Source organism: Engraulis encrasicolus, chromosome 18 (assembly GCF_034702125.1).
Source record: "Engraulis encrasicolus isolate BLACKSEA-1 chromosome 18, IST_EnEncr_1.0, whole genome shotgun sequence".
NCBI classification, from domain to species: domain Eukaryota; kingdom Metazoa; phylum Chordata; class Actinopteri; order Clupeiformes; family Engraulidae; genus Engraulis; species Engraulis encrasicolus.
In genome coordinates, this window is record NC_085874.1 from 44994829 (window position 1) to 45017270 (window position 22442).

At 39.7% G+C, this 22442-nt stretch overlaps 1 protein-coding gene across 1 annotated transcript in view; it reads right to left on the reverse strand.

Moving 5' to 3' along the window:
* Positions 1-13006, reverse strand: part of LOC134468657 (C-C motif chemokine 4 homolog) — a 31108-nt gene extending 18102 nt beyond the window's left edge. The window contains exon 1 of the mRNA XM_063222553.1: positions 12880-13006. Within this exon, the coding sequence (XP_063078623.1) occupies positions 12880-12949 (70 nt within the window). The 5' untranslated portion in view covers positions 12950-13006. The remainder of the gene's footprint in view (positions 1-12879) is intronic.
* Positions 13007-22442: the final 9436 nt, after the last annotated feature.

The following is a 22442-nucleotide window of genomic DNA, read 5'->3' on the forward strand; positions in this document are numbered from 1 at the left end:
CAGAGAAGGACACATTTAGCTGATGGCGTGTTGATGGATTTATTTGAGATGGAAGATATATATTCAAATCTTGAAGGTGCACTGTGGATGGTGGCCACAGTAGGAATTGCAACTATGCTGCTCATTGAAACCGTGCTGCCTACTGACAAATGAATTTTTCATGAATGTTAACAAAATAATACAGTAATATTTACTAGTATGACCAAAGTACAGTAAGTTTTGTAGCTCCAAATGTCTATTTTTTTGAAATTCAAAATGGCAGACAATGGAGAAGATCCCCCTTTTCATGTAGGCCTACAGTATATAAAGTGCAATTTTCCCAGTCAATGAATACTTATTCATGAAAAAGTTAACATTTGTGAAAAGGCAGTATGAATTCAGGAAACAAATAACCACAAATATTACAAAGGGCACCTTTAAACAGTCCACGCACTTAAAATCTTTTTTTTTTTAATATACTGAATGTATATTTTATTCCATGACAGAATTATATTTCGAACGAATCGTAATTCTCTCATAGAGGACCTCAATAATTGAAACATAATTCTGCCATGGAATAAAACACAGAAAAAAAGGATTTCAGGTGTGCTGACGCCTCACTTTAGAACATGTTGATGCACACGTGCCAAACTGTTTATACGTATGAGTGATTCTCTAATTCGCCTACACTTTTAAGTCCGTGGATTTTATTTGGCAATTCCACTAACTATTAACTGCATCCAATGATGTTTTGGACATTAGAAAACATTTATCTTTCATATAATACAGAAAGTGTAGACATAGCATTATTTCCCTCAGCAAGAATGAATATTTAATACTGGTTTTGGGCGTTTTCATGCCGTCCTGTTTTCCAAATGTCAGATTCAGTCTTCATATTAGCATGTAAAGAAACTTGTTTTGCCCAAGACGATTGCAAATGTTGATTCACAGTAATCATCACAATATGACAAAACTGTCAGAAAGACCACTGTCCTTTCCATTATACATGAAATTTGCCATTTTGTGTTTGTCCACGAAAACTGTGTTAACGGTGTCACGGTCTGAAACCTCCTCCATAAATCAGTAATGGTTTGGTCTTAGGCCATACGAATAACATCACGTGATGTCATAACCTCTTTGGCAGGATACGGGAAGACTTTTTGGTAAATATTGAGCTCCATCCTTCCATAATTTAATCCATTCTTTTTCATGTTCTCATAGCGGGAAAATTGCCTGTCAACGGTGTTATCAACATATTCATAAGAATCTGAATTAGAAAATCACAGATAAAGCATACAGATACATGAATTGATTACGGTGTTGTGGTGGAACTTCTGAGGTCCTCAGTTAGCACAACACCATAAAAATGGCTGAAATGTCAACGGTGTTACCGTCAATGGTGTTACAATTAAGTATGACAGTCAGGGTTGCCAGATGAGGCTGATGATTTCCAGCCCAAAAAGTGATCAAAATCCGCCCTAAAAACCCGCCCAATTCTATTGATTTATATGGCAGTGGGAAGGTTTTTCTGATAGATGCCATTTTTACCCGCACCCGGCCATCCTAAGCAGCCCAATTGGGCGGGAACCAGCCCAATCTGGCAACACTGATGACAGTTGAGGAGGAGTATGTTTTTGCCAATTTATCTCCATATTGACAGACAAACAAACTAAATAATTTGTGTTCTAGGGAGATGGGTTTGTCTGCTCTGTTTTTTTCTCCTAAAAAAGTGCAGACTTGACCGTAACACCGTTGAGTAACACCGTTGACTGTTTTGAAAGTGTTTTTGCGCTATTGATCCCTTATGTGTTGGGAAAATCCTATGAACATACACTAGGGATTATCTCTGGAGAAGGAAGTCTTGTGTAAGGAGGGTGACTATATTCAAATCAGACGTTACAGGGATTTATGATGAAAAATGCGTCAGTCTGTATCACAGTGACTCATAAAATCCTACTTATGAAGCTCAACAATCACATTTTCTATATCAGTTGCACAGATTAAAGACAACATTACTGCTAAGGGACATAAGCACTTTCAAACATATATTGTTTCAACTCTGTAGTATTTTTATATATGTTTGAAATGACATAGTATTTGTCCATAACACTGTTGACAAAATAATTAAGCAAATGTTCGCTTTCATTAGAGTATTTATCAAATGATTTAAGATTAAGCTTGGCAATTTGTTTTCAAGTGGAGGGAAAATCCGAAGTGCTCAGGGAATTGTTCAGGAAAAAATCTTGAAGGTGCTCTTTGGTGTTGGGGAAAAAAATATCTTGTCAAAAAAGGGAGTCCAAGGCACTCTTCTTGTGAAAAAATATTAAAAAGCCTTTATTGAAACATGGCTAAAAGTTTTAAAACATGGGAGCAGAGACCCACGCGTTTCGGCGCAAGCCTTCTTCAGGGTAACTGCTCAAACAGGAATTCCTAATGATATACACCTGCCAAGCACAGGTAGGAAGTCACATGAACCATTTCCCAGGTAAAAATTACATGCAAGAGCCACTAGGTGGCCACACAGGTGTCAAAAGCCAGTAAAATGGCCAGAGAGAGAGAGAGAGAGAGAGAGAGAGAGAGAGAGAGAGAGAGAGAGAGAATCACATACAAGAGCCACTAGATGGCCATACAGGTGTCACAGGCCAGTGAATGGCCAGGTAGAGGGGAAAAAAAACATATATACAAACAAAAGAAGATACATCAATAGCCACTAGGTGGCAACCGGCTTAGATAAGGACAGCTACCAATACTAGAAAACCACTTATAAACTGAGAAATCATTACAAAAAAGGACTAAAATCAATTTCTTCATTCAATCCTGGGTATGTCATGGCCTGCATAGTGTATATGTAGAAAGTTTCCCTTTGTAGTAATAATTTTAACCTGTCCCCTAATATTCTTTTTGATTGTTTCTGAACCTTCAACCATTAACCCATCTGGATTGCTATTGTGTGCTGTGCTGTTTAGCCATAGGATAATCCAAGTTAACCTTCCTAATGGCATTTTTATGCTCGGAGACTCTGTCTTTTAGACGCCTTTTTGTACGGCCTATATAAAAACAGCCGCAGGAGCATGATAAACGATACACCACAAAGGTGGTATTGCAGTTGATGAATGCTTGAATGTTATATGTTTTGTTAGATTTGAAATCAATAAATTGTTTGCATTCTTTCATGTTGGAGCAATGGTTGCAATGACCACATTTGTATGTACCAGTTATCTGTCTATGGAGCCAGGTGGTCTTTTTTTCCACATTAAGATGGCTAGGTACAAGTTTGTCTCGAAGGGTGGGGGCCCTTCTCAATGTAATTTTGGGGGGGACTGGAAATACTTCTCTAAGAGTAGGGTCACTTTTCAACAGGTTCCAGTTGGACAAAATTATCCTTTTAATCGGATTGGCAAAGCTGCTATATTTTGTGACAAAGTAAACTTGATCTTGACTAGATGACTTTCTTTTCTTCTTTTTGAACAGATCTGTCCTCTGAGTGGAGAGAGCTTTTTCATTGGCAGACTGTACAACATCAGTTTGGTAGCCCCTCTGTGTAAAACGATGAGACATGATTTTGGCCTGCTTCTCATACTCTAGGTCTGAATCACATATACGTCTCAGGCGTTGGAATTGTCCAAAAGGTATATTATTTTTTAGCCAAACTGGATGGAAACTATCTGCTCTCAACATAGTATTTCTGTCTGTAATTTTGCGGAAAACCGTAGTATGGAGCCGGCCATCCAGTCCTTTTGAGATAGTTAGATCTAAAAAGTTAATAGTTTGTTTTTGAATGTTCCATAGATAGTTTAACATTCCTATCATTATTATTCAACAAATCATGAAACATAGACAACTCATCTTCAGAACCGGTCCAAATTAGGCAAATATCGTCTATGTACCTCCCGTAGTACTTTATCTTGTCACTATAGACATTATTGTAAACACATTCCTTCTCCCATAGGCCTAGAAAGAGATTTGCATAATTTGGGGCAAAACATGCCCCCATGGCAGTGCCACATACCTGAAGGTATAATTGGTCTTGGAATAGAAATATGTTATTTTTCAATGTCCATTCAGTGAGTTTAATTAAGAAATCGGATGGAGGTGAGCAGTCAGTAGGCCTGTTGGATAAGAAGTGGTTTAAAGCTTTTAGTCCATCGCCATGAGCAATATTCGTGTACAAGGACTCTACATCCATAGTGACCAGATACGAATCATCAGAAACGGTCATCTCATTCAAGATCTTTAAGACATGAGTAGTGTCCTGTATATAAGACGGGAGCTGTTGGGCGAGAGGCTTTATATGAAAATCTATAAATTGGGAGGCAGGTTCTGTAAGAGAACCATTTGAGGATATAATGGGCCTTCCTGGTGGACATTCAAGGGACTTGTGTACTTTTGGGAGCATATAGAATGTAGGTATACGGGGATGTTCACATAAGAGGAAATCGTGTTCTTTTTTTGATATCCATCCAGCCTCCATGGCTGTGGACAAAAGTTCATTCAGTCTCTCTTTTGTGCGATCCATTGGATTGGAAGACAGTTTTTTGTAGAAATCTGAGTTGTTCAGTTGTCTTAGGGCTTCTTCAATGTATTTTTCTTTGTTGAGCACCACAACACAGCGCCCCCTTTGTCAGCTGGCTTCACGACTATTGAATCATTTTTTGCTAATTGGTCAATGGCCAGTTTTTCAGATTTAGTCAGATTCTCCCTAACCTTCTGAGCAGAGTTGCTGAAAAGTTCTTCAATTTCATAATCCACTTTTTTGGTAAAAGCAGTTAATGTAGCATTCGAAACTGGGGGCATAAAATGTGATTTTGGTCTGAAGGGTGAGCTTTGAACAGTTGTAACACTTCTTTCGCTGTGATGGTGGTACCAGGCTTTTAGGTGGAGGCTGCGGTAGAATCTGAACAAGTCCACTTTAGTGTTGAATTCATTTGTGTTGTAGGTAGGAGAAAAAGAGAGTCCTTTTGACAACACGCTGACACAATCAGGAGATAAGGGTGTATTAGATAGGTTGATTACTGTTTCATTCTGCTCCTGAGAGTCGGCGGTGGTTGCTGCGATGCTCTTTGTCTTCGTCCTCTTCCTCTTCCTGACCCTCCTTGTTTTTTTGTTTTTATGATGGATCTCCCAGGTTGCGGGCTTTCGTCCAAAAAATCAGAAGAAGAGGCATAAGATGATGCATTGGAGAAGGCAGTGGATTCTTCATCACTGCTCATGAGGTTGAAGGACACAGACCTCCGTCGTTGTGCTTCATAGCGTTTCTGTTCAGGCCAGCGGTAGACTTTCCCTTCTTTGTAGTCATTTTCATCTCTTTTAAATTTCTTGACTTTCTGTTGTCTCACCCAGTCTGTCAGTTTCTCAAGATCCTCCTTCAATTTGTTTTCAAATGGCAGCTTTTTCTGTTCATCATCAATTGTAGATATTTGTGTCTTCATTTCGTCAAGTTTTTCTTGTGTCGCTTCTCTCTCCTTCTTATTGTGCTCAATTATCAACAGAATGAGGTCCAGTGAGCATTTATTTAGAATGCCTTCCCATCTGGATCTAAAATCTGGATCTTCTAAGCCAAATGCTGGGAATTTCTTAATGCGCAGGCCTCTTGGAATACGGCCTTCGCGCGCCAGTAATCAGACATATTGACAATGTTCCAGTGCAGCCTAATTTCTCTCTCAGACAGCTTTTTTAACTTAAAGTATTTCTTTTTCAAGTCTGGTTCAACTTCAGGCAGTCCAGGTGTATCATCAAGTAAAGACTGAGTTACAATAATGTTCTTGCCTTGCTCACTTGAATATGAGAATGCTGTGCTGTGTCCATTCTCCATCTTGAGCTTGTTTGTAGAACTTTCCAATACCCTCAGAGTGCGGGTAGAGCTACTTCAGAAAAGCACTTCCCCAGTGCTGAGTAGTCATCAAGTGAAGAGAAAATCCGAAGTGCTCAGGGAATTGTTCAGAAAAAAATCTTGAAGGTGCTCTTTGGTGTTGGGGAAAAAAATATCTTGTCAAAAAAGGGAGTCCAAGGCACTCTTCTTGTGAAAAAATATTAAAAAGCCTTTATTGAAACATGGCTAAAAGTTTTAAAACATGGGAGCAGAGACCCACGCGTTTCGGCGCAAGCCTTCTTCAGGGTAACTGCTCAAACAGGAATTCCTAATGATATACACCTGCCAAGCACAGGTAGGAAGTCACATGAACCATTTCCCAGGTAAAAATTACATGCAAGAGCCACTAGGTGGCCACACAGGTGTCAAAAGCCAGTAAAATGGCCAGAGAGAGAGAGAGAGAGAGAGAGAGAGAGAGAGAGAGAGAGAATCACATACAAGAGCCACTAGATGGCCATACAGGTGTCACAGGCCAGTGAATGGCCAGGTAGAGGGGAAAAAAACATATATACAAACAAAAGAAGATACATCAATAGCCACTAGGTGGCTATAAAATATAGCAGCTTTGCCAATCCGATTAAAAGGATAATTTTGTCCAACTGGAACCTGTTGAAAAGTGACCCTACTCTTAGAGAAGTATTTCCAGTCCCCCCCAAAATTACATTTAGAAGGGCCCCCACCCTTCGAGACAAACTTGTACCTAGCCATCTTAATGTGGAAAAAAAGACCACCTGGCTCCATAGACAGATAACTGGTACATACAAATGTGGTCATTGCAACCATTGCTCCAACATGAAAGAATGCAAACAATTTATTGATTTCAAATCTAACAAAACATATAACATTCAAGCATTCATCAACTGCAATACCACCTTTGTGGTGTACCGTTTATCATGCTCCTGCGGCTGTTTTTATATAGGCCGTACAAAAAGGTCTCCGAGCATAAAAATGCCATTAGGAAGGTTAACTTGGATTATCCTATGGCTAAACATTTTCACACAGCACACAATAGCAATCCAGATGGGTTAATGGTTGAAGGTTTAGAAACAATCAAAAAGAATATTAGGGGTGGTGACAGGTTAAAATTATTACTACAAAGGGAAACTTTCTACATATACACTATGCAGGCCATGACATACCCAGGATTGAATGAAGAAATTGATTTTAGTCCTTTTTTGTAATGATTTCTCAGTTTATAAGTGGTTTTCTAGTATTGGTAGCTGTCCTTATCTAAGCCGGTTGCCACCTAGTGGCTATTGATGTATCTTCTTTTGTTTGTATATATCCTTTTTTTCCCTCTACCTGGCCATTCACTGGCCTGTGACACCTGTATGGCCATCTAGTGGCTCTTGTATGTGATTCTCTCTCTCTCTCTCTCTCTCTCTCTCTCTCTCTATTTTACTGGCTTTTGACACCTGTGTGGCCACCTAGTGGCTCTTGCATGTAATTTTTACCTGGGAAATGGTTCATGTGACTTCCTACCTGTGCTTGGCAGGTGTATATCATTAGGAATTCCTGTTTGAGCAGTTACCCTGAAGAAGGCTTGCGCCGAAACGCGTGGGTCTCTGCTCCCATGTTTTAAAACTTTTAGCCATGTTTCAATAAAGGCTTTTTAATATTTTTTCACAAGAAGAGTGCCTTGGACTCCCTTTTTTGACAAGATATTTTTTTCCCCAACACCAAAGAGCACCTTCAAGATTTTTTTCTGAACAATTCCCTGAGCACTTCGGATTTTCTCTTCACTTGATGACTACTCAGCACTGGGGAAGTGCTTTTCTGAAGTAGCTCTACCCGCACTCTGAGGGTATTGGAAAGTTCTACAAACAAGCTCAAGATGGAGAATGGACACAGCACAGCATTCTCATATTCAAGTGAGCAAGGCAAGAACATTATTGTAACTCAGTCTTTACTTGATGATACACCTGGACTGCCTGAAGTTGAACCAGACTTGAAAAAGAAATACTTTAAGTTAAAAAAGCTGTCTGAGAGAGAAATTAGGCTGCACTGGAACATTGTCAATATGTCTGATTACTGGCGCGAAGGCCGTATTCCAAGAGGCCTGCGCATTAAGAAATTCCCAGCATTTGGCTTAGAAGATCCAGATTTTAGATCCAGATGGGAAGGCATTCTAAATAAATGCTCACTGCTCACTGGACCTCATTCTGTTGATAATTGAGCACAATAAGAAGGAGAGAGAAGCGACACAAGAAAAACTTGACGAAATGAAGACACAAATATCTACAATTGATGATGAACAGAAAAAGCTGCCATTTGAAAACAAATTGAAGGAGGATCTTGAGAAACTGACAGACTGGGTGAGACAACAGAAAGTCAAGAAATTTAAAAGAGATGAAAATGACTACAAAGAAGGGAAAGTCTACCGCTGGCCTGAACAGAAACGCTATGAAACACAACGACGGAGGTCTGTGTCCTTCAACCTCATGAGCAGTGATGAAGAATCCACTGCCTTCTCCAATGCATCATCTTATGCTTCTTCTGATTTTTTGGACGAAAGCCCGCAACCTGGGAGATCCATCATAAAAACAAAAAAACAAGGAGGGGCAGGAAGAGGAAGAGGACAAAGACAAAGAGCATCGCAGCAACCACCGCCGACTCTCAGGAGCAGAATGAAACAGTAATCAACCTATCTAATACACCCTTATCTCCTGATTGTGTCAGCGTGTTGTCAAAAGGACTCTCTTTTTCTCCTACCTACCACACAAATGAATTCAACACTAAAGTGGACTTGTTCAGATTCTACCGCAGCCTCCACCTTAAAGCCTGGTACCACCATCACAGCGAAAGAAGTGTTACAACTGTTCAAAGCTCACCCTTCAGACCAAAATCACATTTTATGCCCCCAGTTTCGAATGCTACATTAACTGCTTTTACCAAAAAAGTGGATTATGAAATTGAAGAACTTTTCAGCAACTCTGCTCAGAAGGTTAGGGAGAATCTGACTAAATCTGAAAAAGTGGCCATTGACCAATTAGCAAAAAATGATTCAATAGTCGTGAAGCCAGCTGACAAAGGGGGCGCTGTTGTGGTGCTCAACAAAGAAAAATACATTGAAGAAGCCCTAAGACAACTGAACAACTCAGATTTCTACAAAAAACTGTCTTCCAATCCAATGGATCGCACAAAAGAGAGACTGAATGAACTTTTGTCCACAGCCATGGAGGCTGGATGGATATCAAAAAAAGAACACGATTTCCTCTTATGTGAACATCCCCGTATACCTACATTCTATATGCTCCCAAAAGTACACAAGTCCCTTGAATGTCCACCAGGAAGGCCCATTATATCCTCAAATGGTTCTCTTACAGAACCTGCCTCCCAATTTATAGATTTTCATATAAAGCCTCTCGCCCAACAGCTCCCGTCTTATATACAGGACACTACTCATGTCTTAAAGATCTTGAATGAGATGACCGTTTCTGATGATTCGTATCTGGTCACTATGGATGTAGAGTCCTTGTACACGAATATTGCTCATGGCGATGGACTAAAAGCTTTAAACCACTTCTTATCCAACAGGCCTACTGACTGCTCACCTCCATCCGATTTCTTAATTAAACTCACTGAATGGACATTGAAAAATAACATATTTCTATTCCAAGACCAATTATACCTTCAGGTATGTGGCACTGCCATGGGGGCATGTTTTGCCCCAAATTATGCAAATCTCTTTCTAGGCCTATGGGAGAAGGAATGTGTTTACAATAATGTCTATAGTGACAAGATAAAGTACTACGGGAGGTACATAGACGATATTTGCCTAATTTGGACCGGTTCTGAAGATGAGTTGTCTATGTTTCATGATTTGTTGAATAATAATGATAGGAATGTTAAACTATCTATGGAACATTCAAAAACAACTATTAACTTTTTAGATCTAACTATCTCAAAAGGACTGGATGGCCGGCTCCATACTACGGTTTTCCGCAAAATTACAGACAGAAATACTATGTTGAGAGCAGATAGTTTCCATCCAGTTTGGCTAAAAAATAATATACCTTTTGGACAATTCCAACGCCTGAGACGTATATGTGATTCAGACCTAGAGTATGAGAAGCAGGCCAAAATCATGTCTCATCGTTTTACACAGAGGGGCTACCAAACTGATGTTGTACAGTCTGCCAATGAAAAAGCTCTCTCCACTCAGAGGACAGATCTGTTCAAAAAGAAGAAAAGAAAGTCATCTAGTCAAGATCAAGTTTACTTTGTCACAAAATATAGCAGCTTTGCCAATCCGATTAAAAGGATAATTTTGTCCAACTGGAACCTGTTGAAAAGTGACCCTACTCTTAGAGAAGTATTTCCAGTCCCCCCCAAAATTACATTTAGAAGGGCCCCCACCCTTCGAGACAAACTTGTACCTAGCCATCTTAATGTGGAAAAAAAGACCACCTGGCTCCATAGACAGATAACTGGTACATACAAATGTGGTCATTGCAACCATTGCTCCAACATGAAAGAATGCAAACAATTTATTGATTTCAAATCTAACAAAACATATAACATTCAAGCATTCATCAACTGCAATACCACCTTTGTGGTGTATCGTTTATCATGCTCCTGCGGCTGTTTTTATATAGGCCGTACAAAAAGGCGTCTAAAAGACAGAGTCTCCGAGCATAAAAATGCCATTAGGAAGGTTAACTTGGATTATCCTATGGCTAAACATTTTCACACAGCACACAATAGCAATCCAGATGGGTTAATGGTTGAAGGTTTAGAAACAATCAAAAAGAATATTAGGGGTGGTGACAGGTTAAAATTATTACTACAAAGGGAAACTTTCTACATATACACTATGCAGGCCATGACATACCCAGGATTGAATGAAGAAATTGATTTTAGTCCTTTTTTGTAATGATTTCTCAGTTTATAAGTGGTTTTCTAGTATTGGTAGCTGTCCTTATCTAAGCCGGTTGCCACCTAGTGGCTATTGATGTATCTTCTTTTGTTTGTATATATGTTTTTTTTCCCCTCTACCTGGCCATTCACTGGCCTGTGACACCTGTATGGCCATCTAGTGGCTCTTGTATGTGATTCTCTCTCTCTCTCTCTCTCTCTCTCTCTCTCTCTCTCTCTCTCTCTCTCTCTCTCTCTCTCTCTCTCTCTCTCTCTCTCTCTCTGGCCATTTTACTGGCTTTTGACACCTGTGTGGCCACCTAGTGGCTCTTGCATGTAATTTTTACCTGGGAAATGGTTCATGTGACTTCCTACCTGTGCTTGGCAGGTGTATATCATTAGGAATTCCTGTTTGAGCAGTTACCCTGAAGAAGGCTTGCGCCGAAACGCGTGGGTCTCTGCTCCCATGTTTTAAAACTTTTAGCCATGTTTCAATAAAGGCTTTTTAATATTTTTTCACAAGAAGAGTGCCTTGGACTCCCTTTTTTGGCAATTTGTTTGTTTGGAAACTTAAATATATACACTATGTAAACATCTAGGTCATTTAGTTGAAAAAAAATACTGATAATTGACATTTTGCTTTTGCCAAAAGCGTAGGGGAATCGTAGAATCACTCGTATGCGTATAGTTCGTGACGTGTTCATGGATTTAACCCAGGCTGATCTCAGGGTCAACAGGTGGTGGTCTGATGTCCAAACGGATTGTTGATTTTCTCCATAATTGCCTTGACGTGCTTGGTATTCGGGTCAGCACAAAGCACTTTGTTGCAGACAGTACTGAGGCTGTGGATAAAAACAAGAAAAACAATGAGATAAATAACCTTAATCAAACTGTATAAAAAGTAGACCTACTAACACTGAAGTAGTTTGAAAAACACTGTTTTCAAAATCTTTTCATGTGGTTGATCAACTTGAAGCAGCAAAGCTACATTTTCTACGTTTGGATCAGGAAATGACCTCGGACTGGATCAAACCATTTCGTCCACCCTGACATAACTCTATGGTGCCTTGGCCGTTTGAGCCACAGTCCAGGCCAAATGTATTAATTTCAAGTAATAACAGTACCAAGTAAAATGACCAGAGTTTAGTGAAACTTCTCTCTAGTAATCTATGAGAGACAGTCATGCATTAAGTAAAATGTGTTGTTATGAAAATAATACATAAACAAAAACTTACATCACCCCGTTTTTGGGGCAGTTGGCATGGGTCATATTATAGCCCTTTATCCTCTTTGCAGGAATCCGCTTGTTGTAATATTGAAAACAGCATTTCTCCGGGCTGGCAGCTAAAAAAGAATATTGGGTTTGTTAGAATTGTTTAAGGAGAAAACAGAGAAGGTAGAAATACTACAAAACATTTATAACCACCATTAGTCTGATTTCAACCGTGTGGGAACTAGTACATTATTATCAAAACTACATATGGAACACAATTATTTGTTTTCAATTTCATGCAAAATAATACCAATATGCAGGGCCAGTCCTTGTTCAATTCAGCGCCCCCTACGCGCAAAAAAATGCAATTTGCAATTGTTTGTTGCAATTTAAATTCTTAAACAGTGCAGGGGGGCGGCAAATGAGGCATTGTTTATTTATATCAATGTTGATTTACTTTCATTGTGTTCATTGTAATGATGTATTATATTTTTAAGAAAAGATTAGATTAGATTTGTTAGATTTTTTTTAATCCCTGATCCTCTGGTGCGGCGCCCCCTACTTGAGTGGCGCCCTTAGCATTTGCCTACACAGTCTATGCCAAGGGCCGGCAATGCCAATATGCTTGCTCTACAAATACAAATTCTAAAACATTGCAGCCAGTTAAAAGTAGAAAACTTAAATCGCCTTGCTTCCTTAAGTTTCCAAGTTAAGTTGAGTTAAGTTGAGGTAAGTTGCCTCAAGTTGAGTTGACTTACAAATGTAAGGCAGCAGGGAAACTTGTATTTTTGTTTTTAATTGACTTGGAATGTTTTACAATGTATACATGGCACATATAAAATATTCTAGAATAACTGGGAAAATACAAACATGACATGAACATAAAATGATGAACACATAATAAATATGACAAAAAAGAAACACAAAAATGAAATAGAAAGCCATGGGGGAATAAACTTACTATGGCTGTCTCCCTGAAAGCAGAGAGCCAGCACCAGGACGGCAACAGCCACAGCACAGCAGAGCTTCATCTTCAACTCTTCAGATGTAGTAGAGGTGAGTGGGGCCTTGGGGTTTGTTGTAACAGTTGTCTTAAGTGTGCGATGCTGGAGCTGAGTGTCCTAGTGTGACATATATTAGAGCTCGGTAACCTGAAGGACGGCCTTCTTCCTGTCCATGGAAACAAGGGTGAGCGGGGAGGGGGGAGGGGCTATAGAGGAAGTGGAGCTGGGGGGGGGAAGTGGGACTGAGGGGGAAAGTCAGCCGAGTCGATGTGTGTATTGCCTGCATGCATCTGTGGTCTAGTTTCCTGTACCTTGTCGACCCACCCCACTGAATTGTCTATGATTAAAAGAAGGAAACACTGTCCCAAAGCCTTTGGTGTATAGTAACTACATAGTAAGAACTGGAGTGACCTTGGCAAAGACACCGTTGTGCTAACTGACCAAAACGTGAAACTATTTTTTTTTTAGTAAGTCCTTGCTGCAGGATATGCGTGTGTGCACTTTTCATGCATGAACACGTTGCAATATGTATTTTGTGTCAATTTTGTACGCACTAGAGTACATTGCAAATTGCGTTTGTACGGTGCAATATTGAAAGAACCGTGAGAGGCAATCTTCCGAACTTCCATGTTGAGGTAGAGTGAAACAATTAGCTGCTATGCTAGCTGTGTGCTATTATTCTGATGATACACAGCTATTGAGCCTAACCAAACCACCGACATTCATGCCTTAACCAACTGCATGTCTGACATCACTGAATGGCTGAGCATTGATTTCCAAAAAATAAAGAAAATAAAACTGAAGTTCTACTCATTGGCCCAAAAGAGAAAAATGCTTAGCTCTATACTCAAGCCTACTGTAGATTACTGTCTTCCATCTTAGGAATGTTACCAACTTCGCGCCGAAAAAACTTGTTCATGCTTTTGTCACCAGTAGACTAGATTACTGTAATGCTCTCTTCTCTGGGCTGCCAAAAAAATAATTTGACAAACTGCAACTCATGCAGAATTCTGCGACAAGAATTTTAAGAAAGACCAGAAGAAGAGAGAGAGCATTTGATCACTCCTGTTCTGGCAGACCTACATTGGCTGCCTGTCTCCTGCAGAATTGACTTTAAGATTCTGCTAACGGTGTTCAAAGCATTAAATTGACTTGCTCCCAGTTCAATCTCTCACATACTCTATTTTAATGCCCCTGTCCAAACTCTCAGATCCACTGATGGCAAGCTGCTAAGGACCCCACCTCGAAAAACATTGGTGACCCACAGGGCCGTAACCAGACATTTTCAAACCGATGTCAAATGCTGCGTGCTGTACAGCATGCTGTACATTTAGAACGCTTCAAACACTTCAGTCAAACTCAAAAGTTTGTTTTCATTAATCACTGCCATGAGGATAAATGTCGATGGTGTATACAGACTGAATTTATCATTGTTGATCATATATTGATTTTCATCATAGATAAATTTTACATTACTGAAAACAAATACCGAGGACATGACCTCTCTGTCCTCAATGGTAGTTACTTACGGCAATGGTGACGCAGCTTTCGAATGTTACGTGCCCAAGAGATGGAATGCCCCCGTTGATAGAAGTGCAATCTCCATTGACTCCTTCAGGAAGCACCAGAAGACTCACCTTTTCACCCTTGCCTAGTCTTTGCTGCCCGGGCGACGGGCGTCACAGCGACCTTAATCTGTTCATAAGTAACTAGCCCTGAAAGGGGGTCCCCTAGGTGGCTGCTGGACTCTGCCTGAGGTTTCTTCCTGACTATATGGGTTGTGCATGTGTCACCTGATGTGTTATGATTGTAATGCATTTTGAGTTGGTTGGACAATTTGATATCTCACTGATTCTTGAGAAAGTGGCTAAAACATGTCTCAGCAATAAACTGCCAATTCTGTTGAAAATAAACTACATTTTCATGAACAAAATGAATCCAGGTAAAGACCCAGGGGTCTGTTACACAAATGTACAGTCGTTGGAAATATTTAAGTGTAATTTTATTACTTTTCATGGCTATAAACCTGCCCACACCCTGTAAAAACAGCTGTCCCAAGGACAGACATCATCATTTCAATTGACTTAAAATGTAAAAATCACTGGTATTATTGAATAATATCACCATGATGTGAAAGTCCATATTGAAGTGGTTCTGCAGATATGCACATAGTGCGTGTAAAGCAATATTTACTACTATTTTCTGATTGCTCAAAGTGTGTCCAGCATATTAGTCACCACCGTCAGATGTTTTTTAAAGACAATAAAATCAGGTATGCACAAGGTCATTGTCATTACTTAGGACCCCTTTTCAAACCGTTAGCTCTACTGAATACTTCACCATCACTGAAGCTCCTGTAAATTTACTATTTTCTCCTCAATTTGTTAATTTGTTTGGACACTGGTACTGTCCCAACCATAAACTGTCAACACCGTCGGGGGTTTTAATAGTATTATGTTACATTAATGTTAATTATATATACTTTTTCAGAAGCGGCATGAAGCCCCTAATAAACAGAGCGAAAACGAAGTGGCTAATGTGAGCAAAAAATGCATAATATGTAAAAGAGTGTTTTTTTTGTCTCACACCGTCAGATGTCACCACTGTCAGATTTTTTCCCGCTCATCATCTTGTTCATATTTTACTAAATTGTGCTGGTTAATGAAACATTACCAGACATGTTAGTAATAATTGTGACCCAAACTTATACTCTAGCCTCCACTGAGATGCATTTGGAGGGTTTTTTGTCACAAAACCTGACGGTGGTGACATCTAATGTAGTTCACAAAAAAGCATGTGTTTTACATGTTTTTGACAAGTTTTAAGAATATGCTTCCGATAAGTATCTACAATTATGTTGAATTGTAAAAGTAATTCACTTAAATACAGTAAACATATTTTTTTACTTCTAATTCTGTCTGACGCTGTTGACAAAACCAAGAAAGAGCCCATTTTATGAAAAATGTAAAACATGGGGAGCTTGGCCAATACATTCACTGCACAGCCAAGACCTTCATCTATGATAACACACCTCTATATTTTGGATTTGAACAACTTAAAACCTGTTTATGCCACATTTTCAATAATCTAGGCCTACTTCCTAGAGTATCTAACAAATGAAGAAAAAACACACGCACAAACATACTGTGCACACACAAAAAATAAAGTGTTTATGCTAGATGTCTTGACTTGAGAGGGCTATTTATTTTGCTAAATGTAGGTAATAATTAGGTCACTTTCACCACCCTCAGATTACTGTCACCACCGTCAGTTCTTAAGTCACCACCGTAAGAAGGAGTTTTGGACATTTTAAATGAATGTGCTTACAAAATGTTCCTTTGGAGTTGTTGAATTATCAAAGTAATAGCAAATTTAAGCCTACACGAATATTTGTGAAATTACAAAAAAAAATGTTTGATCTATTTAGGCATTAAGTAAGCATTGTCTGACAGCACATATTTTTAAATTAGAACACATGAAACAGTATTAAATAGAATGAAAGTGAATTTTCAACATTTAAAGGCGTATGTGTGAACCAAAAAACACAGATAATCACGTAAAAACTCCAGATACATATGCAACCAAATCAATACAATTTTTATTGCTTTTAATTGTGTCTGACGGTGTTGAAAAAAAACAAGGTATGATCGGAGAAAAACCTGATTTCTGAAAAAAAAATCAAAATGGGGAGATTGACCTTGTGCATTTCTGAAAAGCCAAGACCCTTGTCTACGACGATATATCATATTATTTTGTAATTCACTTCGTTTTTTTCTTTCAAGATTAAAACCTGTTTTAGCCACTTTCTCAAGAATCAGTGATGTAATATTTTTTGAAATATTTTACACTCATTTTTCTTTTATTTATTTTATTTTTGCTCATGTTGTCAAAGCACATATCATATGGTGTGCAAAAGTAAATTAGGACTCGACAAAAGTGACGCATAATACTGAAACAATGTCATGTAGCAAAATAGATGTGCTATTTATTAGAATGATGTATTATACATTCAGAAGCCATGCGGTTAATCTCCGCATATTTGGTTCAGGAAGATTTCCACAAAAGACATTACAAAAAACACGGTGGTGAAAAAAAAAAAACATTGAAAGTGATGAGCACATCCTCTGCATAGCTGTGGTTATTGCATAGCTTAATTTACTGTGACCCTTTTGAGAGCCCTATCTTGGTCATTTCGTGAAGTTTTCACGAAAAATATGGGGAAATTAACTTTCTTTTGAGCTGTGCAATACCAATACATCTCAAAGAAGAACATTTCTGCATATAGCTGATGGTGCGTTGATGGATTAAGTTGAGACGTAAAATTGAGCTCATCCCAGGTTAAGGTGCAGGAGCAAGACTTATTCAGATTTTAAAAAGAAGTCCATGCAATTAAAATCCTTTAAAAAATAAATTTTATTCCATGGCAGAATTATATTCCGAACAAATCGTAATTCTGCCATAGAGGACCTCAATGGTTGAAACAGAATTCTGCCATGGAATAAACCACAAAAAAAGGAATTTCAAGAGTGCATACTCCTCACTCTAAAATATATTGATTGACACATGCCAAACAGATTGATGATTTTGAGATGTACACATTGCGTATAGTTGGTGATGAGTTCATGGATTTAAGCTAGGCTGATCTCAGGGTGCAATTTCCTTCATAACTGCCTGGACTTGCTTGTTATTCGGGTTGGCACAAAGTTCTTTGTTGGCGACAGTAATGAGACTGGATAAAAACAAGAAAGACATTGAGATAAATAACCTTTATCAAACTGTATGAAAAGTAGTTCCTTAGTCTATAATGAAGCAGTTAAAAAAACTGATTAGTTTTCAAAATCTTTTCAAGTGTTGATCAACTTGTGGCAGGGTGCAATGCATATTTCTACGCTTGGATCAAGAAATGACCTTGGACTGGATGGAACCCAGGCACCCTGACACTGACATTACTCTATGGAGTCAAGGTCACATTTACTCTTTTCTAGTTATAGCAGTACCAAGTAAAAGGACCAGAGTTTAGTGAAACTTCTCTCTAGTAGTCTATGAGAGACAGTCACACATCTATTGCTTAAACCAGCCATAAATACTAGCTACTAAAAGACTACTACTAATTGCTGTTGCTGTGAGTTGTTATGAAAATAATACATACTATAAACAACAACTTACATCACTCCCGGTTTGGAGCAGGATGGAGAGGTTACTTTATAGTCTTTTATCCGGCTTGCAGGAATGGCCTTGCTGTAAAATTGATAACAGCAGTTGTACGGTCCAACAGCATCTAAAAGAGAATATTGAGTTTGTTATAATTGTTTTAGGGAGAACAGAAAATAAATATTACATNACATTTATAACCAGTATTAGACTGATTTCAACCGTAACATTACATAGGGTACACAATTATTTGTATTCAATTTCATGCAAAATAATACCATTATATATTTTACAAATGCATAGTACACATAAAATATTTTGGCATAACTGGGAAAATATTAACATGACATGAACATAAAATGATGAACATTAAATATGACGAAAAAAGAAACATTAACATGAAATGTAAAGCCAGGGGGGAAAAAAACTTACTCAGGCTGTCTCCCTGAGAGCAGAGAGCCAGCACCAGGACGGCAACAGTCACGGCACAGCAGAGCTTCATCTTCAACTCTTCAGATGTAGTAGAGGTGAGTAGGGCCTTGGGGTTTGTTGTAACAGATGTCTTTGGTGTGCGATGCTGGTGCTGAGTGTCCTAGAGTGACATATATATTAGAGCTCTGCGATCTGAAGGAGGGCCTCCTTCCTGTCCATCAAGGAAAGTGGGTGGATTATAATATGCGGACTCTCGTCCTCCCTTGCTCACTTCCCTCTTTGTTTGTGGCCTCATAATGACGTCACCGACAACAGAATTGTAGTTCAATATCTCGCAAAAGCTCAATTCTATAATGTATTTTTCTCATTTGCAAACTGGGTGGTGAATGAACAATTATAGTCCCCCAAAGATGGCTGTGGCCGGCGCTGACAGCGGGGAAACGTAATTGTTTTCTCCACAGAGGTGGGGCGTCATGCGAGGCGATAAGCACAAACCGAAGCGGGATTATTAATCTCAACGGGTCTTTTCCCTACGATTGCATGATCGTAAGGGGAAATCTCTTGTTGTTACCCCATGTACACTACACGATGCGAGGCTCATGTTTGAACAAGAAATCACCCAGATTCTCTGAAAGTCGTGTGAGTGACAAATCGTGTCAAAATTGGGGGAAAACTTCTACAGTGCAGGCTAAGCCTGGCTTTAGTCTGATCCCTAATACACAGTAGGCCTATCGGCCCTTTTGTAGGCTACTGAATAATGGAAATGCAGACTAGTTTTCAGACAGGAGTAAAATGTAACACTCTTTGTTGTCATGAAAGTATATGCTCATTTCAAAAGCCCCCGAGTGGTTAGATGACCTACAAACAGCTGTGTCACAGAAATGTTCTTCGAGGTTTATTGTAGTGGCAACTGAATAACACGGGAATGATGCAAGATACAGGAAAATCATTCTTGGCAGCCAGGTCCACTCCTAAGGATGTTTTTTGCTACCTGCTTGTCACTATTATTTCCTTTCGACCTACATCTTGGGCCATGTTTTGTGTATGTTTTAAGGTAATATGTCATAGCAGAAAGGCCTCAGCAAGCCTCAGAATGCTTTTCTGCTAGTTATCTCTATGTGCCAGGAGGATAGACCATGCAAAAACGTATTTGACCATTCATGCAGATGCAGCACCTGAATATGTTGCAGAATGTCACCAGCAGAATGTCCTAAACATAGGTTACTCACCCGAAAGTAAAATGTTCAACAATGGCCAAACAATGCGCAAATAATGTGTAATGACTTGGACTGCGAAGGTTTGTGACTTTAAAAAATATGGGTCCCCAGAGAAAAAGCCAGGGAAACGCTAGCATGGTGCAGTCATGGGTGAGTGGTGAGGGCATCGACTCCCAACTTGACAGGTTGGTGTGGGGAGTAATCAACCAGTACTCTGCCCATCCTCCTTCATGACTGGGGTACCCTGAGTATGGCACGGCACTGCTCCCTTGCAGCGCCATTGGGGGCTGCCCCCTTGCATGGGTGAGGCATAAATGCTATTTCATGGTGTGTACAGTATAGTGCACACTGCTATGTCACAATGGCAGTTGGAGTTGAGTTTCCCAGGTGGGATTTCACTTGATTCCTTATATGTGCCTGGAAGGCAAGTGCACTAACAAATGACCTAGAACGTGTTGCTATTTCAGCTCCGATTGTAGTTCATAACCTCTTTGTGCAGAAAATACTCAACTATAACAACATTGCTATTGGGATTACAGAGAGCCTTAAGTAACATTACAGAGAGCCTTAAATAACATATTAAGACATAGCCTTTGGTGACTTTGGTGACAGTAGTAGGGTTATAACATAGACTCTGCACTAAGGGGTTAATGAAGTGAAGTGTTTTGTTAGCTGGCATTGTCACATGTGGGGAGCCAGGATGTGGGTATGGATGTGGACGTGTCATCATGGTCCAGTTCTGCCGCCTCTGTTTCCTTCTGCCTACCGTGCAATATACCTCATGTCTCCCTCTTCACTGCAATGTCCAAATAAGGCGTTTGGGTGAAATGGACTCATAAGGTAAAGTGGGTCAGATGATCAGCATGAACTGCCTCCTCATCTCTTTTACTCGTCAATGATTACAAATATGCGTTATTTAACCCAGTGTTTCTCAACAGGGGTGCTGGGGCACCCTGGGGTGCCGCAGGCCCCCCTCAGGGGTGCCGCGGAAACGTGGCTGATACATTAATTATGTATAATAATAATATATATTTGTCTAAATTGATAACTTAACGTTAGTCAATAGAATCTTTCATCTGCCATTTACGCACAATAAAGTAAGTCGCCCCAGTCAGCTGCAACTTCACACGTAGGTCGTGTGACATCTCCAAATGTGTTACTTTTCTAAGCTTGTGCGGTAGGCCTATCGGATGCGATACAGCTTGTTGGTTTGGGGTGCCTTGACATTTTTCATGAATTGAAAGGGTGCCTCGCCTAAAAAAAGGTTGAGAAACACAGATTTAACCCATTAAGACAAGGCCTCTGATGTGAATTTGGTGTCACCAGAATGGCGTCATCTGTGTAATGTCATAGTAAAGTGAAAAAAGTGAAAAGTGAAAGTGAAAGTGAAAGCCCATTGGGAAACTCCAACTCCCATTGTCATTGTGACACAGCACTCCACAGCACACAAGTGAACACTGCACACTGCACACAACGAAATTGCATTTATGCCTCACCTGTGCAAGGGGGCAGCCCTCAGTGGCGCCCCATGGGGAGCAGTGCGGTGGGATGGTACCATGCTCAGGGTACCTCAGTCATGGAGGAGGATGGGGGAGAGCACTGGTTGATTACTCCCCCCACCAACCTGGCGGGTCGGGAGTCGAACTGGCAACCTCTGGGATGCAAGTCTGACGCCTTAACCGCTCACCCATGACTGCCCTAAGTAGTGCCATGGTATACAATAGGGGTGTAAATCAGAGTCTTCATGGCGATTCGATTCGATATCGATTTCTTAGGCCAAATATTCGATTATTTTCAATACCTGAAAAGGCTCCACCTTACATGCTTGACCTATGTGTGAAATGTTACATACATTTACAAAAGCTGAAATATATTCATGTGCTTCATTTGAAGAACATCATTATTGCCGTCAGTATAATTGTTACTGCATGAGAAAAATAAAATGCCTTAAAAAACCCCCAGATAAATCGATTAATCCAGTCTCTTGTGTACGAATCCATTAATTGAATCGCTGGTTGTAGGATTGATGCATCGATGCAACTCGATACGTGGGTATGTTAGAGTGGAATGAACACATTACAATGCAAGGGGAGGGTCTTGGCTTTTAAATGTAACTCATTTCATGTTTGTATGTGCTTCGGAGGCTGAGATATTTAGGATTTAATAGGAAGAGGGCACCCTTTCCCAAAAAGGGCATAGGACATAATGGGTTAAAACATTCCACTGGAGGAACGGTGCATACTAAGCAGCTATATAGCAACAGCATATGATTTAAGTTGTTCGAATGTCTGAGATACAGAGGGAACCCCGGTATGGAGAGTGACAAAAGAAAGTCGACTTTCAATTGTGGTGTCAAAATAAGAATTTAACTTCCTAAAACAGCCTACAGTATGACTGACATACTTTTCAGATACAGTGAAAACTACACCCATTGTCCCATTTTAGCTGAACGTGGTCAGTAAATAGGCCATACACCCGGGTAAAATGGGTCACCTGGCAACGGGGATTTCTGTCAAGGTGACCATGTTTTTTTTTTTTTTTTAAGTTTCATGGTGAAAGCAATTAGACCTTTTGACCTCAACTACATACGGACATTGCTATGACATTACTGAGAGCCATAGCCTCTTTGCACAGATGGGGTCACCGGCGGGCCTATTCACTATTTGCTGAAAATGCTCAACTAGGCCTACATCATAACAACATTAATATGACATTACAGA